This window comes from Astatotilapia calliptera, chromosome 7, assembly GCF_964374335.1.
Source record: "Astatotilapia calliptera chromosome 7, fAstCal68.1, whole genome shotgun sequence".
Lineage (NCBI taxonomy): Eukaryota > Metazoa > Chordata > Actinopteri > Cichliformes > Cichlidae > Astatotilapia > Astatotilapia calliptera.
This window is the reverse complement of record NC_137428.1, coordinates 12,981,844-13,007,708: the sequence shown is the minus strand read 5'-3', so window position 1 is coordinate 13,007,708 and position 25,865 is coordinate 12,981,844. Positions and strand designations below refer to the sequence as shown.

Here is a 25,865-nt window from a genome sequence, read left to right as displayed (position 1 = left end):
GCCTCCTCTGCACCCTGGTGACATACCCCTACTCCAAGGCCCTGCATGTGTGGGTGGTTGTGGTGGAGCGGGAAGAGGGAGGCAGCTGGAGATGGGGAGGGAAGGAAGGGAGGGGCAAGTGACCCCTCCCTGGGGCCAGCTCCCCCGCTGACCGCAGTAGGCACCCCCATACTCCGGAAAGGGGGCCTGTATATATATATATATATATATATATGTGCCTGGAACGGTGACCCTGCAATCGGCAGTAAAGTCAAAACCTGGTCACCTGTACTAAACTGCTGCTCTTCAGAATGCCGGTCATAAAAATACTTCATCTTGAGCTGAGCCTTTTCAAGGTTCTGTTTGGCCAACTGACCTGCCACATACAGTCTGTGCCGAAAACCATTAACATAATCTATCAAGTTCACTGGTGGTTCACCTGACAACCACTTATCGCACAGCACTGTCAACGGTCCCCGAACTTTGTGGCCAAAGACCAAGTCATTTGGGCTAAACCCAGTACTCTCCTGGCACACTTCACGCGCTGCCAACAGAAGCCACGGTAAACCTTCCTCCCAGTCACTCCTCATTTCAGTGCAATAGGCACGTAACAAGGACTTCAGTGTTTGGTGGAAGCGCTCTAAAGCACCTTGGCTCTGTGGATGATAAGGAGAGGCTTTATTATGCACAATATTCAACAGCTTAAGAACTTGTGCAAATAGATGTGACGAAAAGTTTGATCCCTGGTCACTCTGAATAATCTTCGGTATGCCAAATACAGAAATAAACTGTGTCAAAGCCTTCACCACAGACTTAGCTGTGATGGTACGCAACGGATATGCAGCAGGATAACGCGTAACCTGGCACATTACAGTTAACAGATACTCCGAACCAGATTTTGATCGAGGAAGAGGGCCCACACAGTCAATGATCAAATGTTCAAATGGGTTACTCACAGCAGGGATGGGACAAAGTGGAACAGGTTTAATAGACTGATTTGGCTTACCTACAATTTGGCAAGTATGGCAGGTCTTAATGTAAGCTGAAACATCACGCTTAAGACGTGGCCAAAAGAAGTAGCGCAAGATGTAATTATAAGTCTTCGTCACACCCAAATGTCCAGATTTGTCATGAGAACACTTCAACACCTCGTCACGGTATTTAGTTGGAACCACAATCTGGACAACTGGACTCCCAACACAGTCCAACCCTTGCGGAATCCACCTACGGACTAGTACCTCCTTCTGCAGAAAATAACCAGAGGCCGCACTTCTAGCGTCATCACTAGGTTGCACTTTGTGAAACAGCTCAGTCAGTGAAGCATCAGCACGCTGTGCCTGAATTAACTCTTGCTGGGAAACTGACAAATGTTCAGGAACAATCAAGTCTGGTTCAACCTGACACTCTTCTGCTTGAGTTACAGGCTCTGCATCCCTTTTAGCTGCAGCCCTCGTAACAGCACAAGCTGCAAAGTCAGAAAAACCCTGTTCACACTCATGGGACTCATTCAGAACTCTAGATTTAACAGGTAAAGAATTGTTGTGGGCAGTCTGAGGTACACCTGTGCACTACTCATGATGTCAGATCAGCATCTTGATGTGGCACACCTGTGAGGTGGGATGGATTATCTCAATATAGCAGATGTGCCCACTACCACACATTTGGACTGATTTGTGACCACTGTTTGGGAGGGATGGTTATATTGTGTATCTGGAATGAATTTTAGGTCTCTACGTCCATCCCATGGGGAATGGGAGCAGTAACAATGGTGTTGCGTTTATATTTTTGTTGAGTGTATATATGTGTGTGTGTATATATATATGTGTGTGTGTGTATATATATATATGTGTGTGTGTGTGTATATGTGTATGTATATATGTATATGTATATATATGTATATGTGTATATATATATATATGTATATATGTATATACATATACATATATGAGCAATGTTTGTCAAACAAGTGTGACAAACATACAAAAAATAGGAAATCGGGAAGGGGGAAACCCTTTTTCACATTTTTAGACACATTTTTAGTAGACATCAAAAGTCCCACAAACATTAAGTTATGGATTTTTTCCTCTAGTTTTGTTTAAATAGTTGTGTAAAATGGGGAAAAAAACATCAACCTTTCACCTGAATTAATGCAACTTTTTCCTCCTCACTGTGTGTCTAGAAATGAGTAGCATTAGGCAGAGAGCATATTCTTTCCATTTCCCCTGTAACAAAATTGCAGCAGTGTGGTTTCTGATGACATAAAGAAAGAAGGTCCACCTCTAGCCGCATAAAGGAAGCTGCTCACACACAGGACTGTCATTCAACTTGCAGTGCAACAAGTGACACTAATTACTTAAAACGCTCGCAAAACCTGGACAGAGAACTTAAAAAAAAAATCCCAATTCAGCAATTTACTTCGCAACTATGTGTGATTTTGATCTCTCTCAAGCTCTGGACTGGTAAGTACAAGAAGTTCTATTCAGTTAAATTTATTTTAAATTTAAGCCAAAAGCTAATGCTTTTACTAAAACTATCATAACAACATAATGTGATTTTTACGTGATTATGGATATGTTAAGTAAAATTCTAAATGTTTTATGCTTTTGATCTCAAACCAGTAGCTAAGGGTGGAGTTTCCCAAAAGCATTTGCAATTATAGAGTTACATCCTGGGTTATTGTTTGTGAAAAGGGAACAGCTCCAGTCTGGCAGCATGTTTCGTTTCCCATTCCCTCACTGTAATCATATTGTACTTGCATTCTGTGTCTAAATACATTGCTTGACAAAGCATGGTGTTCACATTACAACAGACATTTGTGTATATAGGTATGTAGGCTGATATTGATAATTATATACAGTTATACGTGTTTTTATTCCATTCAGTGTCTTACAAATGTTTTATTTCATATTTCAGCTCACCTGAAGAAGGAATTGAATCTGCCTGCTTTGACATGAAGGTACGATTTTTCCCTTCCATAACTTTTTCATCTAATGTCTTTACACTGTCACACACACATACATTCAATAACATTTAATTTAAATGGAGTTTTTAAACAAATTTTACTATTTCATGAAAAATATCATCTTATTTTGAATTTGATGCCAGTAAAATGTTCCAAAAAAAATTGGGTCAAGGGAAGCAAAGGCTAAAAACGTGTGGCAGGGTGTGGTCTGTAGCACCGTATCTGGCTGATACACCGAAACTGCATCAGCTCATCACACTTCCCCTGCATTCAAGTCTTTGCTGGGTCCTGACTGTGTTGTTTTAGTTGGTGTGTATGTTCGGCTGCAAGCTAAAAAGCTGCAGCCGTGTCTGTAAAACAAAGACCGTGAACAGTGGCGGTCCTAGCCTGTTTGGCGCCCAGGGCGAACACTCCCTCTGCCCCCCCCCCCCCCCCCGCCAAACACACACACACACACACACACACACACACACACACACACACACACACACACACACATATAAAACATATTAAGGATTATGCATTAACATAAAACTGTTGTCGGAACCATACTGAATTTCACCAGAGAAACACACACATATGAAGAGAGAGAGAGTGTGCATAGTATGCAAACAGCCACCAAACAGCCATCATAATTCATCATACAATGAGAATAGAACAAATCAACAATTGACAATGACTAATTAATATTAAAATCTGTAACATAATGTATTGTTTGGAGTTTAGTCTGTTACTGTTACTATTTTTACCATTTCTTCTTGGAGCAACCCACATTTCCTTAGGGATTAATAAAGTATTCTGATTCTGATTGTTTCAGGATACATGACTTGCCATGATCCAATGACACATCTGGTTACCTGTATCTTTTGCGCGTTTCTCCTCCTCTTCTTTTTTCTTTTTTCTAAACTGAAGACATGATGGCTTTGAACTTTTCTTGTCCATCTTCCATTGGTTTTAATTTTACACTACAGTATGAACACCCATCCCCCAACTCAGGGATCACCCCAACATAACCTAATAAACCTACACCTTAGTTCATTTTGTCTAGGGTTTATTTCGAGGATTTCGCACAACCCAGGATTCCAATCATGAATACATAATGGGCTTGGATTTACAACATTATGAATGAAATGTGGTCTACTTGGAAGCAGCAGGGCTCTCCTCCCCTTTCGACGGGTTGTGTGTGAGATTTTAAATCATCAAACTGTAAATTATGAATTTTAAATTGTTATTGATCCCTTTATCGCGGGGGCAATAGTCCTAAAGTGTATATTTATTTTCTTACTCTTCTTGTTTGTTTAATTGCACTGCTGTAACTGGAGCCTCGTCGTCTTGTAAGCAAGTAAAACTTTATTTATATAGCACCTTTCAAGATAAAAATCACAAAGTGCTTCACAGAAGCTAAAACCTAAAAATAAAAATCAACTAAAAGCAAGTTTAAAAAGATGGGTTTTTAGCTGTTTTTTAAAAGTGACCACTGAGTCCACAGATCTCAGGCTCAAAGGGAGGTTCCACAATCTGGGGGCCACAGTTCCAAAAGCTTTGTCGCCTTTTGTCGCAGCAAGCAAGCCCTGGTCACATGACCTCAGGGACCTGCTGGGAATGTATGGATGCAAAAGTTCACTTATATATGTTGGTGCTTGTCCATGCAGGGCCCTGAAAGTCAAGGTAAAAACCTTAAACTGGATCCTGAATTTAACGGGGAGCCAGTGCAGCTGAATCAGCAGGGATGTGACATGGGAAAACTTGGAGGACTTGGTCAGAAGCTTTGCAGCAGCATTCTGAACAACTTGCAGACGATCCAAAGAGGCTTTACATAAACAAGTAAACAAAGAATTACAGTAGTCCAGACGAGATGAAACAAATGCATGAATGACAATTTCTAATTCGGAGCGCGATACAATGGGACTCAGCTTAGCAATGTTTCTCAAATGATAAAAACAGGAGCGAACCAAAGATTTTACATGGGCATCCAAAGTCAGAGCTGAGTCAATACTAACACCAGATAGACGGTTTTGCAAATGTAGCAAGTGGACCCAAGTTTTCCATAACACTAGGTACAAAAGTTTTAGGAGCACAAACAAGAACTTCAGTCTTCTCCTCATTTAGTTGAAGAAAGTTTCCAGCCATCCAACATCTAATGGAGTCTATGCACTTGTGCAAAATTTGTAGCTTGGAAACATCATGGGGCTTAAAGGAGATATATACCTGAATATATACACAGCATAGCAGTGATACGAAATGTCCTTAAAAGTGCTCAATAAGTGTTGAAGAGGAAGTAAATACAGTAAGAACAATAAAGGCCCCAAAACTGAACCTTGTGGCACACCATAGGCAAGAAAAGTAGAAGAGGAACTGTACTTAGAGGTAGCCACAGAAAAGGATCGTTCATGCAAATAGGATTCAAACCAGTCCAAAGCAGCCCCTGATATACCCACCCAGTCTCTCAGCCTATCTAGCAGAATATGATGGTCCACAGTATCAAAGGCGGAGGTCAGGTCCAACATCAACAGAACGGAGCATTCTCCTGCATCACATCTCATTAAAATGTCGTTGGAGACTCTAAGAAGTGTAGTTTCAGTAGAGTGAGCTCTACGAAAGCCAGATTGGAATTTATCCAGAATGCTGTATTCATCTAGAACAGCTATAAGCTGCTTAGCCACAACCTTTTCTAAAATCTTAGAAATGAACGGTAATTTTGAAATCGGTCTGTAGCTACTGAGAAGAGAAGCATCAAGCTTAGGTTTTTTTAACAGTGGGTGAATAACAGCATTCTTACAATAAACAGGGACCTGACCAGAAACCAGTGAGGTATTAATAATTGTGAGCACACAGGGACCAATAGACTGAAAGACATTTTTAAACAAAGATCCAGGTAAAATATCAAGAGAGCAGGAGGATGCTTTCATTGAATTAACCAACTTGACCAGCTCAGGTAAGGACACAGGTAAAAATCTTTCTAAAATTACAGGCCTAGCTTGAGTTGGAGCAGACAAGAGAGACACAGAAGGAGAGATACTGTTCCTCACGTTACTGACTTTTTCAACGAAGAAAGAAAGAAATTTTTCACAATCTTCATTTGATGAAATTGGGACAGCAGGTGGAGCAGGAGCAACAATATCACTAATGGTGTCGAATAGTACCTTAGACACTAAGTCTGAGAAATAGGCCGCCCTCGCATCTCGAACTAAAGTGTTAAAAGAGACTAAAAGTTCCTTTAGATAAAGGAGATGGACATGCAAACGCATTTTCCTCCATAAACGCTCAACCTTACGGCAGCAACGCTTTAAGAAGCGAATGCTGTCATCTAACCAGGGAGACGACTTTGAGACCGGAGCTAGTCAAACTTTGACAGGACAAACATTGTCTAAAATACAAAGACAATGATTATTAAAAAGATTTGTTAAAAAATGAACATCATTATAGGGAGATAAAACTAAATTAAAAGCATCGGAAAATTTAACAGCACTAGAGGAAGTTAAGATGCGAGAGCTAACCAGGTGTCGAATAGGAGAGAAGGACAAATGAAAAGACAGATTAAAAAGAATACAATGATGATCCGAAATAAAAATGTCCTCAGTACAAATAAAATCAATGTTTAAACCTAAAGTAAAAACAAGGTCCAGTGGTGTGTCCTTTGGTGTGTGTGGGACCAGACACATGCTGAGTAAAATGAAAAGAATCCATGACGCTAAGGAAACCTCTGGCAAAGAGGTCAGAGTCATCATCAACGTGTATATTAAAATCCCCGACTATAACCAGTCTGGACAGCTTCAAAGTCGAGGATAAAAAGTCACTGAACTCCTTTAAAAACATAGTGTTTAGGCCAGGTGGACGATACACTACAGCGCAGTAAAATGGATCTTTATTTCCAATTCTAACCAGCTGTAGTTCAAAGGATGAAAAATGTCCGACCAACACTGCGCGACAGTAAAACCGGCTTCCAAACACCGCAGCGACACCTCCTCCTCGACCCGACGTCCGAGGCTGGCTGATGAATGAGTACCCACTCGGACAGAGTTCAATGAAGGATGAAAAGTCACCATCGCGCTGCCAGGTTTCGGTTAGAAATAAGAAGTCCAGTTTCTTGGAAAGAATAAAATCGTTCAGCAGGAACGTTTTATTAGTCATTGATCGAGCGTTGAAAAGCGCCACTCTCAGCGAAGTAGAAAACATATTATTAACAGAAGCGGCCCGATTTAGGGGACGAAGAAACAGAGAGTTTGATCCGCGACGTTCATAAATTCCACTCACCGCGGGGATGGAAGGCCAAACAACAGGAGAGTCTGGATGAACACTCCTGAGGTAGCGCCGTCTCATAGATCCAGGCACAGTTAGTCCCCGCTTCCAGAACAGTCTGAGTTTTACCTGGACACCTGCTCTTTTTCCTCTCCTTCTCCGTGACTTGCGCGGACACAGAAAGGCGCCACTGATGACACCTAACGAAGATCCAGACACCGGTGTCGGCAGCGGAGGATGGAAAATACCGCAGGAGGATAAGGCATCTTGACTTATCATAGAGGATCGGATGGATAATAGCGTCAGGCGATCATAGACAAGGGCAGCCAACACATTAGTGACAAAAAGCGAAAGCAAAAAGGCCGAAAAAAACAGCACAGAGAAACCACGGCCGGCAGCGGCAAAGCCAAACACAGGCGCCATCATACCGGAAGTGTCTTGTCTCTCTATATACTGGACTGTATGTAGCGGAGATGTCAATAAAGTTTACTTTGACTTCAGCAGCAAGCAGGCGCACCGAGGGCTCTCGCGCTCACTTTTCGCGTATAGAATTTCGAAAAAACATCGGTGCAAATTATTAAGTCTGTATTATAATGTCTGGTGTTTTAGTGTTCGTTAGTTTGTTTTTATTTTGTTTTATTTTGCGAGCTGGTTATTAGATGCTGCTCCAGCCAGCCAGAGAATCCCCCCACCGCCCTGCCCTCTCCTCCCTGTGCAAGCAGCAGGCGCACCTCGCAAACGGAGGGCGATAGAAAATCGATCGGTGCCTATGCCATTCCCAATATGCGCTGGCATGATGTCAGGGCAGCATGAGTACGAGCAATTTTTTTATTTTAATTTTTTGCCCATGCGCGTGATGCCGCCCCCCACCACGATGCCGCCCCAGGCAACCGCCCGTGTCGCTACTATCAAAAACCGCTACTGACCGTGAATAAAGTACGCTGGAAAGCATGAAAATATGGTTGGGTATGCCTTGGATCTATTACAGTGGTGCCAAAACCCAGGATCGGGGCACAACCGTAGCTTGCCTCCACCAGTGTGTGAATGCGAGAGTGAATGAATAGTGGCATTGTAAAGCGCTTTGGGTGCCTTGAAAAGCGCTATATAAATCCAATCCATTATTATTATAGCATTTTATTAGCGCCCATTTCAAAAGCCGGCATCTCTGATGGTATGTGAGCATGTTAATGTCTATGGAATTGGCCTGACTGACTTGAACATCTGCAAAGATACCATCAGTGTTAAAAGGTATACACAGGTTTTAAAGCAACATATGCTCCTATCCATTTTCAAGGAAGGTGAGATATTGTGCTGCCATCAAATTCAAAATGACCATATTTTTTCCTTAAGATGGTACATTTTCTCAGTTAATTCTCAAAATGAAATATTGGTTTATGAGAGTTGCAAAACTTTACATTCTTTTGGGCAGTGTCTAACCTTTTGGGCATTTTTTTGTACTTGCAAGAGTGTACAAAAATTGTGTACAAAAAAGTGTACATAGGCAACAATATATCTAAGTGAGATGTACAGAATAACATTTTTTATGGAGCAATGTTGAGGTTACGTAACTTGTCCTAAGCAGCATTTTTTTTTTGTCTCACTGTAAACTTTGTATGGCATGGATGAGAAGCGGCAGCAGAAGTCTGACTTCTTGTTTTTCTGCTTTGTATTATGCAGGAGGTTGAAAGTGAGATCTTCAGACTTAATGAGGGTTTGGAGCTGATGGTTTCCCACAACAGAAGGACCATGCAGAGTGTGGCTCTTTTAGTGCTGGGGGTAAACAGGATGAAAAAGCCACTTACTCAAAGTGACAGTAAGCTCAGTGATGATGATGTCATGAACATCATAGACAGTGTAGTGAAAGGTAAGTAATAATATTGTTATACAGTTAAAAAGAAATCCTCTTATGGCTTATATAATAAAAATAAAACCACACAGTTACCACACTGCTGTGAAGAAATACAAAATTTCTGCTGTTTAGCCCTTTTAATTGTATTTCTCTTGTTTGGGTACATGATATTCTGGGCAACCACATAAGTAAACTAATGTCTATATTTAGGCACTGTAAAAATGAGACAGTGCTGCCATCACCAGGTCAAATTGGAGATTACTAAATCTGCCCTATATACAGTTATCATACAAAATGCTGTTATTAAAAAAATTGGATCAAAAACACGTTTTAAATAAAAATAGTACAAAAAATGCTTCATTTTCATAGTCCCACTGAAAATTAAAAGCAACAATTTAATAAATATAATTCTATCATTTAACACGACTCTTATTATCATTGTGTTTTTTCCCCTCATTTGCTTGTTCACAAAAGAACAATAATTAAAATAAGTCAGACATTATTGTTTGCCAAATAATTTTGTAGCAGTATCTGGCTTAAGCATACTGATCACATCATACTGATGTGATTACTGATGTATTTTTTTCTTTACTGAGAACAAGCTGGAGCAGCTCATTTACTATATTAATATGTCAAACATCAATGACAGCTATCAATTTATAATTGAAACTAAAGTGCAACTAGAAAAATTTGCATTTCCTGCGAAAATGCTGTGAGGATGCTTGAAACTAGCTGAAAAAGCTGAAAATTTGCAGAAATTGTAAAAACTTTGCAGAAGCAAAGGAACTTTGCTAAAATGGAATAACTTAGCAGAACTGCAATATCTTAGAGGAAACATAATACTTGGCAGAAATGCAATAGCATAGCAGAACTTAGCAGAAATATTGTAACTTACCAGAAACATGATAACTTCTCAAAAATACAAAAATTTAGGAGAAATAGTATAAGATAACAGAAAGAATATATTTAGCCAAAAATACTCGAACATTACAGAAACACTATGATTTAGAAAAAAAAGTACAACATAGCAGAAATACTGTGATTTACCAGAGACACTGTGATGAAGTATGAATATTGTAATTTTAAATTAATACTATAATTTGACAGAAATACTATCATTTGGCAGAAATACTATGTTTCAGCACAAATACTCTGGTTTAGCACAAATATTATAACATAGCAGAAATACAATTATATAGCAGAAATGCTATATTTAGAAAGAAAAATATAATATAGTAGAAATAGTATGATTTAGCAGAAATACTGTAATCAGCACATATACTGTAACATGACAGAAATTCCTCCACTTAGTAGTAATACTATAACATAACACAAATGTTATGATTTGGCACAAAAACCATGATTTGGCAAAAATACTATGATTTAGCAGAAATACTATGATTGAGCAGAAGTACTAAGATGTAGTAAAAGTACTTTGATTTAACAGAAATACAATTATGGAGGAGTAATACTTTAAAGTGGGAGAAATATTGATACACACAGACATACACAGAGCCTAAAGGGAACAGTATTTGTGCCATGGAGTGCTAACAAGAATGTGAGGTCCATATTAGAAAAGCTGGTAAAATCATAAAAGTTTGCAGAATACTGTAAAAGGCTTTCTCTCTCTCTCTCTCTCTGTGTGTGTGTGTGTGTGTGTGTGTGTGTGTGTCTCGCACACACACACACACACACACACACACACACACACACACACACACACACACACACACACACACGGCGAGAGAAGCAAGTTTCTAGGTCAGTCAAGCAGCCTGGGAGCAGCTAAATTTGAATCCACCAATCAGAGAGGCTGTGTACTTTTCCCCGCCAAAACAGGTGCACAGAGACAGGATTTTTGTAGTCTATTTCTCATAGTGAGGATTCCCCTCAAACAAATGACCATAATTTCCTAACCGTAGGGGCTAGAACGGTCATTCTTACACAGTTTTGTTCAGAAGAGATGGGGGAATCGTCAAGTGTTGACAATTTATCATTAAAATATGGATTTTTAGAGATATATGACATGGATGACTTGTTGGCTTAGAAGTAGGGTTGCCAACCGTTCCTTAAAATACGGAATCGTCCCGTATTTAGAAACAAAAGTACACGTCCCGTATTGAACTAATAAAGGACGCACTTTGTCCCGTAATACAGTGAGGATCAAAAGTAGTCTATAACTTTTAATGGAATTAACGCTTTGTTTGAAAACATAATTCCCAGCCCCTCTCCTGCTTTGTGACCAATGAGCTGACAGCACACTTATGACAATTCGAGTATGACAATTCAGATTACCGCTCATCGAGGAAAGGTCGCTTGAAATACCGGAAGACAACAGGTGACCACAACAAGAAGCACCATAACTGATTAGAGGCGCAGCAAAAACTGCCTTGACTTGCCCTCAAACAACACTTTCTAACTCTAAATCTATTTGGAGTATCAATATCATTCTTTCACCGTAAGAGACAGCAGGCTTTGGCGAACAGTCATGGAAATTTTCAGGTCTCTGTGGAAATCCAACAAAAAGTTATGACGAGAGAAAAAAGTGGTTCATTTCCAGAGTTTGAAATCTGAAGAAATCGGAGCGAAGGACGAATTTCCTACCCTCAAACAAGTCTAACTCATTTCAGAACGGTAATAGGTGAGAAAGAAATTCTTGAATTGTGAGCGTCAGGAGTGTCTGAAGATATACTGGGACAAGCCTCATGTCTTAACTTTGTTTCGTTAAGGAGATATGACGATTCGAATATGCCTCTCATTACAGAAATAAAGCGGTGATTTTGAACAAACTCTCCATTGACTTTCTATGGAGAGTTTTGCGACTTTGTGTTGGTCTGAGGAGATTTGCAAAAATTCTATAAATCCCACAACAATGATAGTGACATTTCCTGAAAGCCAGCAAAAATACCTACATTTTGATGTATAATGAGTGAAAATTCAGCAAGTAGCAAGAAGTTGTTCGGACATGAAGAGAAGACTGCAAAACCTTCAGTGGCACACTGGAAGCCAAGAGCATAGCAACCATAACAACGCATGTATTTTGTGAAAAATCACAATTTTGCAACTCAAAACTTTAAGAGGGATAAAAGTAAAATGGTAAAAGATTTGAAAAAGCTGATTTATACCTGAATAGCCCAATAATTTGAGAACATTTTAAAGTTTGAATGGTTGTTCTACGTGAAAATATGAGGAAGTAGTTAAGTTTCAAAAACAAGCAAATTTGAGCAGAATTGCAGAAGTTTCCCATTCATTTCAATGGGACAAATTAAGCATAATATTTTAAAAAGTATAATAGTGAAAAATACCAAAAGACATAGCCATCATTAGCAGAAATAGCAGAATAGTTTAAAATTTGAAAGGTGAAAATCGGCTGAAAATTGTGGAAGTAGTTAAGGCTACGTTCACACTGCAGGTCTTAATGCTCAATTCCGATTTTTTGATCAAATCCGATTTTTTTGTCTGCTCGTTCACACTACAAATAAAATGCGACAGCAAACGCGCTCTAGTGTGAACGCTCAAAGCGGCCCGCATGCGCAAAAGAAGATGTCACACACAACGCGCTCTGTTTAGACCCAGAGCCAACAGTATTGTTTGACTGATGGCCCTTAATATAAAGACTTCGGACTTCACGTTTCCCAATTTTTGCTTTAAGTTATTTTGTTATTTACATAATAATGTAAATAACCTAATAATGATCCTTATTGCTGTTTAAGAGAGGAGCGGTGCTTCAAAGGATAGCTGCAGATTTCTGTCAGAATCTGCAGATTATACAGTACAAATAAAATGTTTACGTTGTCTTCCCAACAGTTTCACTGACATCTACACTGGATGGCCAGGAAGCGTTCGCGATGTCTTCTCGGGCGCTTCTCTGGCGCTGATAATTGGCTTCAGTCTTGTGTCGGTGACGTAAAAGGCGGATTTAATGCGACTTGACTGTTCAAACAGCAGTCGCTTTCTGAAACATCGGATATGTATCGGATTCAGTACCACATACGAAAGTGACCCAGATCGGATTTGAAAATATCGGATTTGCGCCGTTCACACTGTCATACCATGATCGGATATGGGTCGCATACACAGCAAATTCAAAAGTGTTAAATGTTTTGGTGTTAATAGTCTTCTTGCAAAAGTAGAGTTAATTTTACTCTAAGTAGAGTCACATTCTTTTAATGTAACTCTGAGGTGTAAAATGATAGTAGTTAAAATCGAGTGTTAAAAATGAGTGTTTCTCTGTCAAATCTGGAGGTGTTACAATGGAAACATTAACTCTTGACCTCTTAACTCTGAACTCCTACAGGGGCTATGACACCAACAGAGTAAATTCACAGACTCCGCCCCCAGCACGGCTGCAATCCAAGCTGAAGTGAAGCCGTTTCAGAACATTTTGCTCTACATATTTGAGTTGTTTGCCATGCTTGGTAAGTCATTTTTTCAAAGATTGTTTCAATTATTATTATGAGCTTTTACTTCTGTGGCTCTTTGGAGTTGAGACAAAGCTGTGTGAAAGGCATTAGCCATGTTGCTCGCTGATAGCATAATATTCTGTTTTAGCTAGCTGAAAGGTATTGTTTGCGGGCAAATACCACAGCCTTGAAAAAAAGCTTGCATGTGAATTTTCAGTCAAACTTTTGGTCAAATACACCTAAAACAATGTCTAGAATGTGAAATGTTGGTATAATGGTACTACTTGAAGCCTGAAAACGATCGCCCATAATAAAAAAAACGAGCAAACAGCAGTAGCTGACGTCCTGACTGGATTCTACGTTAGCATAGATCTCTCCAGAGTTTTGTGCACACGGTTTAGGTAAAAATGAAAAAGGTTGAGGTTTTACATTTAGTTCAGTATTACCTGTTGCCTGTGTCTTTTGGGAAAATACTTTACACAAGTAATGGCTCAAAGAGGATTCCTTTTTTTTTTTTTTACTGTGCTGCAATTGTTTACTGGATTATTTATGCCATTAATTAGTGTCAACTAATTTTTATTCAATCTCCGCACAGGATATGCTTGTGAATATGGGGGAGAGCAGAAGTGCGTTGAAGTTCCACAAAGGGATGAATGAAGGACATGCATATTGTATTGAAGAAATAAGTGATGAGAATGCTGTTATTTGCATTTACCATGTCAGACCTTTTGATAAACAAAATTCTAATGAAAGTGAGAACATGTATACTGTTACATCTTTCAGAAAATGTTTTGAAATTGTGGTGCACAGTTCAGAATAAATGTTTTTCAAAAACCATTGCATCTTTTTAGTAAATGTTTATTTCCAAAAGAAATTTCTAGAAGTTCAGAACAGTAAAATTCCTGCTTTTTAGAATGAATTAGAAGATAACGTAGTTAAACTAAAATACTCTTTGAGAGTTAATATATAAACTCTTAACACCAAGTGTTAAATTATCAACTCCAGACAGATTTGGTGTTTAACACTAAATCAGAGTTAACGTACCAACTCTCCAAAAAGAGTTACATTAACACTCTCTGGTGTGGACCCATATAGACACTTTAATAGTGTTGAAATCAAATCCAACAGTGTTAATTTGGACATGCTGGATTTGCTGTGTAGGGTCAAAAAAAATCGGATTTGATGCACTTTCGCCTGCAGTGTGAACGTAGCCTAAGTGCCAAAAAGTGTACGGAAGTTCCAAGAGGAACTCAATCCACACAAATATCCAGCATATATTCTGCTAAAATTTGCTTGTTTTTGAAACTTAACTACTTCCTCATATTTTCACGTAGAACAACCATTCAAACTTTAAAATGTTCTCAAATTATTGGGCTATTCGGGTATAAATCAGCTTTTTCAAATCTTTTACCGTTTTACTTTTATGCCTCTTAAAGTTTTCAGTTGCAAAATTGTGATTTTTCACAAAATACATGCGTTGTTATGGTTGCTATGCACTTGGCTTCCAGTGTGCCACTGAAGGTTTTGCAGTCTTCTCTTCATGTCCGAACAACTTCTTGCTACTTGCTGAATTTTCACTCAACTTCCACAAATTATACATCAAAACGTAGGTATTTTTGCTGGCTTTCCGAAAATGTCACTATCATTGTTGTGGGATTTATAGAATTTTGGCAAATCTCCTCAGACCAACACAAAGTCGCAAAACTCTCCATAGAAAGTCAATGGAGAACTTGTTCAAAATCACCGCTTGATCTCCTTAACGAAGCAAAGTTAAGACATGAGACTTGTCCCAGTATATCTTCAGACACTCCTGACGCTCACAATTCAAGAATTATTTTCTCACCTATTACCGTTCTGAAATGAGTTAGACTTGTTTGAGGGTAGGAAATTCGTCCTTCGCTCAGATTTCTTCAGATTTCAAACTCTGGAAATGAACCACTTTTTTCTCTCGCCATATCTTTTTAATGGATTTCCACAGAGACCTGAAAATTTCCATGATTGTTCGCCAAAGCCTGCTGTCTGTTACGGTGAAAGAATGATATTGATACTCCAAATAGATTTAGAGTTAGAAAGCATTGTTTGAGGGCAAGTCAAGGCAGTTTTTGCTTTGCTCTACTCAATTATGGTGCATTAGAAGTCAAATATCTTTAATAATTCATATTTTAATGATAAATTGTCAACACTTGACGATTCCCCCATCTCTTCTGAACAAAACGGTCTAAGAATGACCGTTCTAGCCCCTACGGTTAGGAAATTATGGTCATTTGTTTGAGGGGAGTCGTCATTATGAGAAATAGACTGCAAAAATCCTGTGTCTCTCTGTGCTGCGTGCACCAGTTTTGGCGGGAAAAAGTGCACAGGCTCTCTGATTGGTGGATTCAAATTCAGCAGCTCCCAGTCTGCTTGACTGACCTAGAAACTTACTTCTCTCTCCCTGTGTGTGTGTGTGTGTGTGTGTGTGTGTGTGTGTGTGTGTGTGTGTGTGTGTGTGTGTGTGTGTGTGTGTGCATGAGAGAGAGAGAGACCCTCTTTAGGGCAGCATCTCATTGTTGGAAAAAAATATAATATATTCAGACTGGTTGACTGGCATAGACCCTCCGTGTGTGTGTCTCTCTCTCTCTCTGTGCATTTGTGTATACATATTTGATTTTGTGTGTATCTGTTGGCTATTCCTTCTTGTTTTTTAAATTTATTTATATTTCTTTTTTTTTTTTCACAGGTGAACAACAATTAGTTTTCTTTCTTTTCCAGTATTTTCACTTAAGTTATTACTATTCTGCTCAATCATAGTATTCTTCTAAATCATTGTTATTATGCTATATTGTAGTATTTCTGCTAAATCATACTATTTCTACTATATTATATTTTTCTTTCTAAATATAGCATTTCTGCTATATAATTGTATTTCTGCTATGTTATAATATTTATGCTAAACCAGAGTATTTGTGCTGAAACATAGTATTTCTGCCAAATGATAGTATTTCTGTCAAACTATAGTATTTGTGATAAAACATAGTATTGATTTAAAATTATAATATTCATAGTTCATCACAGTGTCTCTGGTAAATCACAGTATTTCTGCTCTGTTGTACTATTTTTCTAAATCATAGTTCTGTAATGCTTAAGTATTTTTGGCTAAATATATTCTTTCTGTTATCTTATACTATTTCTCCTAAATTCTTATATTTTTGAGAAGTTATCATGTTTCTGGTAAGTTACAATATTTCTGCTAAGTTCTGCTATGCTATTGCATTTCTGCCAAGTATTATGTTTCCTCTAAGATATTGCAGTTCTGCTAAGTTATTCCATTTTAGCAAAGTTCCTTTGCTTCTGCAAAGTTTTTACAATTTCTGCAAATTTTCAGCTTTTTCAGCTAGTTTTTGCATACAGCTTCAGCTTTAAAGCATCCACACTGCATTTTCGCAGGAAATGCAAATTTTTCTAGTTTTTTCTGTGTGTGTGTGTGTGTATTTGTTTTTTTTTTCTTTTTTAGAAAAACAGAAACTGCTGTTTGTCTAGCTTTAGGTGAATAGAAATTTTTGTTGTTTTTCCTTGTTTTGTTTCCTCTGTCTCTTTAGAAACTGTTTGGACTCCCACCCAAGGAATAAAACGAAGGGACTTCCTGCGTGCCAACAGTGAGAAAGCGTTGACACTGTGTGACAACTCTCAGAAAGATCTTGTTCTGTCAGGAGAGTTACAGCTGCAGGCCATCACTCTGCAAGGGGGATATTGCCACCGCAAAGGTACAAACAGGACACAAAATCATTTACATAAGCAGGTATATTAACGTACTGGTACTAAACTTGAGTATTTCAGGTTCATGCCGCTTTATAGTCCTACTCCGCTGAATTTCAGAGATATTATATCTGATGACCCTCAGCTTCAAGGTTGGAAATGTGACATCAGTTTTAACAATCTAATAAAGTTAACCCCCATAAAGAACAGCTGTGTTTACTTCATTAAGTAAAAGCAGGTGTTTGAATGTAAGACTTGTAGTTGGAGCAAGTATGTTTAACCTGTTGGACTTTAGGTAGAGAGTGTTATCCATCCGTCCATCACTACCAACTAAAAACAAATGGCCATTCTGCACAACTTCAGTCTTCCAACTACACACGAGCTCCTGTTCTTACTTTTTTTGTTTCCTTACGTTAGTGAATTTTAAAATGTCCCGGTACATCCCTTTCTCCGTCCCTCCTGGTGACTCTCCTGGTCTGATTGTCGTCCTGTCTATCAACAACAACCTGTACATGTCTTGCCGCATGGAAGATAATAAAGTTGTGCTGTTTCTGGAGGTAAATATAAATTCACATGATGCAATCCCATTTTATTTCTTTTTAGAGAGTATTAAATAGACAAATTCTCCTTGCCTCCAGCCTCCCGTCTTACCCTGTCCTATAATTTTTATCTGAAAATTATAATGGGGATTTAATAGGTCCAATATTTTACTTTATATGTCACACTTTAAGTTGATGTTTATAGGCTTTTACTACTAGTATTACAACTTATACAGGGGACAGTATAAAAAATTTGGTTTTAAAATTATTTACTCTGAGTAGTTTTCCAATAACTTTGACTTACTATGTCTGAACATACCTCACATACCTCTTTAGTGCAAAATGTGGATATTTTTCCTAATGATTAAGTCCCAGTTTTAACTTTCCATAAACATTTTTCTTTTTCATTGGGACGAAATGTGTTTCCATGAAAAAATGACTGGGAAACGTATTCTTTTCATCTCTTTCTGCCAGCAATACCATGATGACATTTTAACCGACAGAGACATGGACCGATTTCTCTTCTACAGGAAAACCACTGGAATTTCTCTAACCACTTTTGAGTCTGTCAAGTTCCGCGGCTGGTACATCAGCACTTCACAACAGGAAAACCAGCCCGTTGAACTGTGTAAGGTGGATGCTGCTAACCGCCTTACAAGCTTCAGAGTAAACTAAAAGATGTTGTAGCACCCACGCATCTGTATAATTTTTGACATAATCACTAGATGAAGCAATTTTATATAGTAATGCCTGAGTCTGTAGTGGCAGTGTTCTGTACTTATTGAAGTAGAAAAGCTTATGACCTAGTGTAACCTATCAAAAGCACTATTACTTTATAATACATTTACTTACAACATACTTAAAAATAAACAAAGAAAAAAAATTGGAAAACACATGCCTTCTTTGTTGGAGAAAATTGTAACAGGATATTCCTTAAAACTACTGATATATTTTCTTTTTTTCTAAAAAGCTATTATCTTTATTTAAGTTTATGCTATTGCTGTGGCTTTTTAGCCATTAATGCTCTGATTTAAGTCTTCTGCAGTTTTTTTGTACTAAGACCTTTAGAGGTTAAGCTTTTCCTTTTCTGATATCAGCTGGTGTTGTGGGTTAAAAAAATACTGTTATATATTTATTTTTTCAATTTCCTCCTTGTTAGCTTGTATTTTGTATTGTTTTAAAACCTCTTTTTGTGAAGAGCCTATATATCTTTAAGAACTTGTAATGTGTCTTCTCTAACCAGTGTAAGGATTTCAGTACCATATTAAAACAAACAAAGAGGGTAGTTTCAACTGGTAGATCCAATTATCTGAGAACAAAAAGTAAAATTAATTAACTGTTTGGTAAGAAAATGGGTTGTGAGAGCCTACTTTAGGAATCTGCCAATAAATAATACCCTAATCTGCTGTACTTCCTACCTACAGATCTTCCTACAAATCTTGGGATATAATTTGGGAAATTACTCTTCATCAGCAATCCATTCACTTGAGCATTGTTGTAAAAGCCGCATTGTGAACTTACAATGAGGCTTTTACAACAATGCCGCATTGTGAACTTACAGCTATGACATTTTCATGTCATAGCTGTTGTAAGCTTTAGGACCAAGTGATAACTGCTACATCTGATTACCTGTGAATTACATATACATTCATTTCTTGGAGAAATGTTGTTTTTGCATTTATTCAGGATTTATTCAAAACACATGCCTACAGGAGCCTTTTCTTCAGTACTATGTAAATCTCAAGTGAAGGAAAGAAAAGCATTGTATATGATTGACAGGGTAATTTTTTTTTAAAATTAGGTTTTGTGAAATTATATATACTGATTATGATTTATCTGTATTTTGTTGCACTATATCTTACATTTGGTGTCTAAAATCTTGTAACTGCATGTAACTGCATTCTCATAATTTCTCAAATAAAGAATGCTAATTTTACATATTTAAAATTTAACTTGATCACCTTTGGTAATCTTAAATTTATTGCACTTGATCTGTTAAAAACATTTATTATGATTGTTAATCGGTGCTGATATTTATGAAATTTATATTTGTGTAATTGATTGACTGATGAAAATGTCTTGAGACGACGCGGAGACTCTAGCAACATTTTAATGTAATGATAAACATCCTTATTAAGTGACCAACGCATTTCGGCTAACTGCCTTCATCAGAGTCATTGTAAAATGTGAAACAGTTTGTGTTCAAATAAAAGACAGGAAACAGAGATTTTTTTCAAATGGATGAATCACACCTTCACAAACAAACCATGTGACCAATTGACATTTAACGAGGTGGTATTGGCTATTTGGTAAATTGGTTATGTCACAGTCCAAGTGCTTATCCTGTTCCTCCTTCCACAAAGGAGCAGATACCAGTCATGCTGATGGATGAACCTTTTATGGCACTTTTCAGCTCTGCTAAAGTAACTTCCTGGCTGTATCCCAATTCAGGGTCTACAGCCTTAAAGTACACAGCCTTAACGGTCCTCAAGGGCCGCGTACTCGAAGATCGCTACGGCCAGAAGTGCGAGGCTTGTAGGCTTGTGAAATGGGACGGTCTAGCCTCGGTCGCACTGACCAGGTTGCCTAGCAACCGTGATACCAACCGCTGGAAACGTGTCATACAGCTTTGTTTGACAGAAATGAATGAGGGATAACGTATTTTGTTCATTTGTTTCTAGGTGAGCTCTGTGTGATTTAATGACCAGAGGACTGTAAAACATGATTGTTGGGCTTCATTTCTGTGCTGAACAGTCATTTTAAGATTAGCTAGTAAATAACAATTAGCTAATGTTGTTCATGAGACTAAAGTCATCTCACTTTGGTAATGTGAATATAATATGGCCAATATTATAGTTAATATATTAATTATTATTAGTTATTACAGCAGTGAGCTTGAACTCTGTGTCAAAGATTCAAGTTGCATTTATTTATATGTCCTATCACCTTAAATCTTCACTCAAAGACAAGTATCTTTGACAGTGTATCTATAGATGTATTATATATGAGACAAATATTCTTTTAGTATGTTGGCATTACTAAATTTGGCTCAATGTGTATACATATATGTGTAAAAAGAAAATGTACGAGCTGTAATAACTGTTGCTGATAGAATGAAGAGTAGACCAATATATTAAATATTCCTTTATTAGGTGAAAAAATTATACCATGTGACATAACTGCTTTAAGTCATACAGAATAGATATCAGAGCCTTAAACAGGCTGACTTCTGCTAAATGGGTCAAACTGAGCAGAAAGTACACAAACACATAACATCCTTATAGAATATGATGTAACACTATAGATCAACCTACCTCAGAATATATAAAGCATATACACAATTACAGCAACATGATGCAACAAACATAGCAGGACTACTAATCTAAAATACTCAAAGCTTCATGGAACTGAAACAAACATTTATTTTTAGGTCCATTCTGCTGCTTATACATACTTTAGGTTTCTGAATATTAAACTTGTTTCTGCCTTTCATAGTGTTTAACTTGAAGGCCCTGAGTACTTTCTCCCACACTGAGAACACTGGAATGATAAAATTATTTGAACATTAACTAATAAGACTGATTCAGGACAGACAATTAGTTATTTTAAACTTTTCTAGCAGTCCTTCACAAACAGGGAACAGTCTCTGTATTCTCTCCATCTGTCAGCTGCTGCTGGCTCTTCCTCCCCCTCTTCCTCACACACTGCTGAGTTTGTCCTGGTGGATCATCAGGGGTGCAAAGTCTCACAGATGATGTGCAGCAGTGGGTCCCTCAGTCTGTCCTCACTCTGGACACTTGCAGTTGTCACACATGGAAATCAAATGTGTTACAACGCGTTACTGTAATCCGATTACTTTTTTCAAGTAACGAGTAAAGTAAGGGATTACTATTGCAAAAACGATAATTAGATTACTGTTACTTTCCCGTAAGCACGCTGCGTTACTAAAACCGTGATTAATTTGCGAGAGTGTCTCATGACAATGACGTAAGCGAGTGCGACGTTTGTGGCAACAGCTGTATGCTAGTAATGTAATTTCCGGCTCTTTTTGGAGAACCGGCTCTTTCGGCTCGGATCACTAAAAACAGCCGCCTCTTTCGACTCCGAACCGGCTTTTCAGGTTTTTTTTGTTGCTTTAATTAATTTATTATTAAAAATAATATAAAATTATGCACAAAAGGAATTACTAATGTAAAAAAAAAAAAAAAAAAAAAGTGGTTTTATTTATATATGTTTATATATAAATATATGCGGTGGCCCCTAGAGACAAAGCACGTAAAACTCCAAAAAGCACCTACAAACTCTAAAACACATTTCTAGCTTTAACTGAACTTCCAAAACAGAGCTATCTAGATCACTTAAATTACACAATTGAAAGAATATGTGTATTGTTTGTGTATTTAAACAAGTAATTTAAAAAAAAAAGTTCATTTACCTATTACTATCACACACTAAATCCGGTCGTTGGTACTTCCTGGCTTGTGTAGCCACTAGGTAACAAAAGATCAACACTTTCTGTTTTATTTGGTTCATTACAGTTACATGTGTGTTATCAGTAAGTTCAGTTTTGCATATAAAGTTAAAGTTCTAAACTAAAAATCTTTTAACACTCTTTTCTTTGTCAGTCTGATGTATTTTTGCTTTTACACACCCATTCACCTTCACCTGAGTTGTTGTATCGTTTAAGCTATGAAAATGTAAATAAATGTCACAGCTGTCGAGGCGAGCCGTGTGGTGTTGGAGGGAAAAGGACCCAAAGTGCAGGCAGTTGACTCATAATGCAAGTGACGTTTATTTACAAGTAATAGGGTGACAGAACTGGCAGTGAGAAATGACAAATGACTAAAGAAACCTAAACAACAAACCTGGGAACATAAGAAACCGGGTGCGGGGCAGAGAGATGCAGCGAGAGGAATGAAACACCATGGAACGCAGACGAACCAGACACAGGTAGGAGAACACACAGGTCTTAAATACAGACAGCAGTAATCAGGGGATGAGAGAGAGGAGGGCAACACACCTGGGAGAAATCAGAGCTGACGGGACAGGGGAAACGTAATCTGAACACACTCACATGAGAGGGGGACCTTCAGAATAAAACAGGAAACTCAGACACAGAGAACCAGACAAGACACTGAACTAAACAGACAGATTCACAAACAGACAGTGTGACACCATAGACAGACAGAACACAGAAGTGGGACCAGGGCAAGCACAGAACAGAAACCTAACAAATGGCAAATCATAACAGAATACATACTCAGAATAAACGAAAGCATAAAGAAACACAAAACACTGAGTCGGCAGACTCAGGACCATGACAATAAAAATGTTTATCTTTAGATTTTATAGTAAAATGAATCATCTAACCTTTACAACGGAAAAAATATTTGTTAAAATGAAGCTAAGTGAGTCCTTTCCATAAAAATTGAAAATTAGGAAAGATGGGCAACCAACTTGAAAATTACAGCAAGCAGTTTTGAAGCTAAGAAACATTAAATCACTTTGCACCTTGTACATTCTGTGAATAGTCAATGCAGATATTTCATAAAAAACAAACTTAACAGAACCCTTTCTTGTTGTCTCTATAACAAAACATAACTTACTTGGTCTTTTAAGAGCCACAGTGGAGGGGCCAGAGAGGCACATGTGGCTTTAGAGCCGCAGGTTGAAGATCCCTGGCCTAGGTGCTGTAGAATATAAAATTTTCTACATGTAGGTGGCAACCTATGAAAGCAAACACCTTATTTCTTCTAAGACGGCTACATTAATAATAATGAACATATATAACTCAAAACAAAATCATAGAGACAAACTGGGTATGTAAAAAATAATAATCATTTAGGTATACATGAATCACTTCACATGAAAGTCACAGTTTTCCACAGAAAAAAATAAAGAACTTTAGCCTACCTTGCGTACGTTTCTGCACTGGTAACAAAAGAAATATCGACCTTTCTGCTGACTAAATTGTGTTACTAAAGTGTAAACTAATAAAACTTAATATGCAGCAAGCCTAAGAAAAGTGGACAGTCTTCTATAAACGTGCAAAACTCCACAGCTGCTGAAACTCACTGCCACAGACACTGGTGTTATACAGCATAGGCCGTAAGAATTAAAATCATTATATCTTAGAAACCATAGCAGCACAAACGCTAATTTTACCTACACAAATCTGCACAAACGTAGCACTAACCGCTCCGCCTATTTGCCTTTACGTTTCAAGTGGGTGGGGTCAGCTTCACTCTGCTCCAGGGCTTTCATCAGGCGTCCCAGACGCTAACGAAGGAAGCTTTGGTCAGAACCAGGCAGTGGAGCTTAAAGCTCCTCACCTGTCTCTAGCCAAAGTCCTTCAAAGAGCAGCTCTCCTCGTATCTATTTATTGAAAACTGTTATAATACACAAGCACCTCCCACCGTAAAACCCACAAAGGTTTGTGGGCATCAAGGCACTATATGTGTGTATGTGTAAGCACGTGCGTGCGTGCATGCATATGAGAATGTGTGTGTTGGGGGGGGGGGGGGGGGGGGCGTTTGTGTGACCTCCTGCTCACCAAAAGGATCGTAAAGGATCAGCAGGAAGCTTACAACACAAGTCACAGATCTATCAGATAGGATGTATCTGTAATAAAACCTCACCCCAGCACCAGAGTGGCTGGAGAGATGGTCAGAGACTATGGAATGTCTTTGATCCTATAGTTTGAACCTAGACTTTGTTAAATGTCGTCATTGGGTTTCTTAAATTTTACTTAACAATGGGGATATTGAATTCTATAAGGCAAAGCATAAATATCTGTGTCTGAGTCTTCTATCAAAAGTTATAGCTATCTTTATGAAGTTGTACAAAAACGCTTTCTTTCGCCAGGACAGTGCATTTCTCGCTATTACATGCATTTGAATGGGGAACTCGCCCAAAACACAGTATAGGTTTTCATTATGTGAATAACTTTAAAATCTTACCTCAAACAGCTACAAAACCTGTTTGCTCAGCACGGGGATATTGAATTCTATAAGATAAAGCCATAAATATGTGTGTCTGAGTCTTCTATCAAAAGTTACAGCGATTTATATGAAGTTGTTCAAAAACGCTTTATTTCGTCAAGACAATGCGTTTCTCACTGTTACATGCATTTGAATGGGAAACTCGCCTGAAACAAAGTGTATGTTTTCATTATGTGAATAATTTTAAAATCTTAGCTCAAACGGCTGCAAAACCTGTTCTGTTTGCCCAGCACGGGGATATTGAGTTCTATAAGATAAAGCCATAAACATGTTTGTCTGAGTCTTCCATCAAAAGTTAAAGCGATTTATGTGAAGTTGTTCAAAAACGCTTTATTTCGCCAAGACAATGCGTTTCTCACTGTTACATGCATTTGAATGGGAAACTCGCCTGAGACAAAGTATAGGTTTTCATTATGTGAATAATTTTAAAATCTTAGCTCAAACGGCTAAGATTTAACTTTTATTTTTTTCATGTCTATTTAAGTGCTATTTATGACACTATGTTTGCACTGAAGCACCGCAGATATTTCATAATGTTGTAAACCTGCTCAACATTTGGCAATAAAACCCTTTCTGATTCTGATTCTGATTTGAATGGGAAACTTGCCTGAAACAAAGTATAGGTTTTCATTATGTGAATAATTTTAAAATCTTAGCTCAAACGGCTGCAAAACCTGTTCTGTTTGCCCAGCACGGGGATATTGAGTTCTATAAGATAAAGCCATAAACATGTTTGTCTGAGTCTTCTATCAAAAGTTACAGCGATTTATATGAAGTTGTTCAAAAACGCTTTATTTCGCCAAGACAATGCGTTTCTCACTGTTACATGCATTTGAATGGGAAACTCGCCTGAGACAAAGTATAGGTTTTCATTATGTGAATAATTTTAAAATCTTAGCTCAAACGGCTGCAAAACCTGTTTGCCCAGCACGGGGATATTGAGTTCTATAAGATAAAGCCATAAACATGTTTGTCTGAGTCTTCTATCAAAAGTTACAGCGATTTATATGAAGTTGTTCAAAAAAACTTTATTTCGCCAAGACAATGCGTTTCTCACTGTTACATGCATTTGAATGGGAAACTCGCCTGAAACAAAGTATAGGTTTTCATTATGTGAATAATTTTAAAATCTTAGCTCAAACGGCTGCAAAACCTGTT

General features: G+C 38.0%; 1 protein-coding gene and 1 long non-coding RNA gene across 2 annotated transcripts; both read left to right on the top strand.

Moving 5' to 3' along the window:
* Positions 1-2,269: 2,269 nt before the first annotated feature.
* LOC145429679 (interleukin-1 beta-like) lies at positions 2,270-18,589 on the top strand. The gene is made up of 6 exons (XM_080303474.1): positions 2,270-2,438; positions 2,893-2,935; positions 8,858-9,044; positions 17,011-17,175; positions 17,585-17,724; positions 18,181-18,589. Exons 1-6 carry the CDS (start codon positions 2,404-2,406, stop codon positions 18,379-18,381), a joined length of 771 nt encoding a protein of 256 aa, XP_080159600.1. The 5' UTR covers positions 2,270-2,403; the 3' UTR covers positions 18,382-18,589.
* On the top strand, positions 13,307-14,269 carry LOC145429680 (uncharacterized). The gene is made up of 2 exons (XR_013909948.1): positions 13,307-13,447; positions 14,028-14,269. It is a non-coding gene; the product is annotated as an uncharacterized LOC145429680 (long non-coding RNA).
* Positions 18,590-25,865: the final 7,276 nt, after the last annotated feature.

Coding starts and splice junctions, on each gene's coding strand:
- LOC145429679 (XM_080303474.1), top strand. CDS start 2,404: ATGTGTGATTTTGATCTCTCTCAAGCTCTGGACTG. Junction 2,936..8,857: donor CTGCCTGCTTTGACATGAAG/GTACGATTTTTC, acceptor TGTATTATGCAG/GAGGTTGAAAGTGAGATCTT. Junction 17,176..17,584: donor GGGATATTGCCACCGCAAAG/GTACAAACAGGA, acceptor TCCTTACGTTAG/TGAATTTTAAAATGTCCCGG.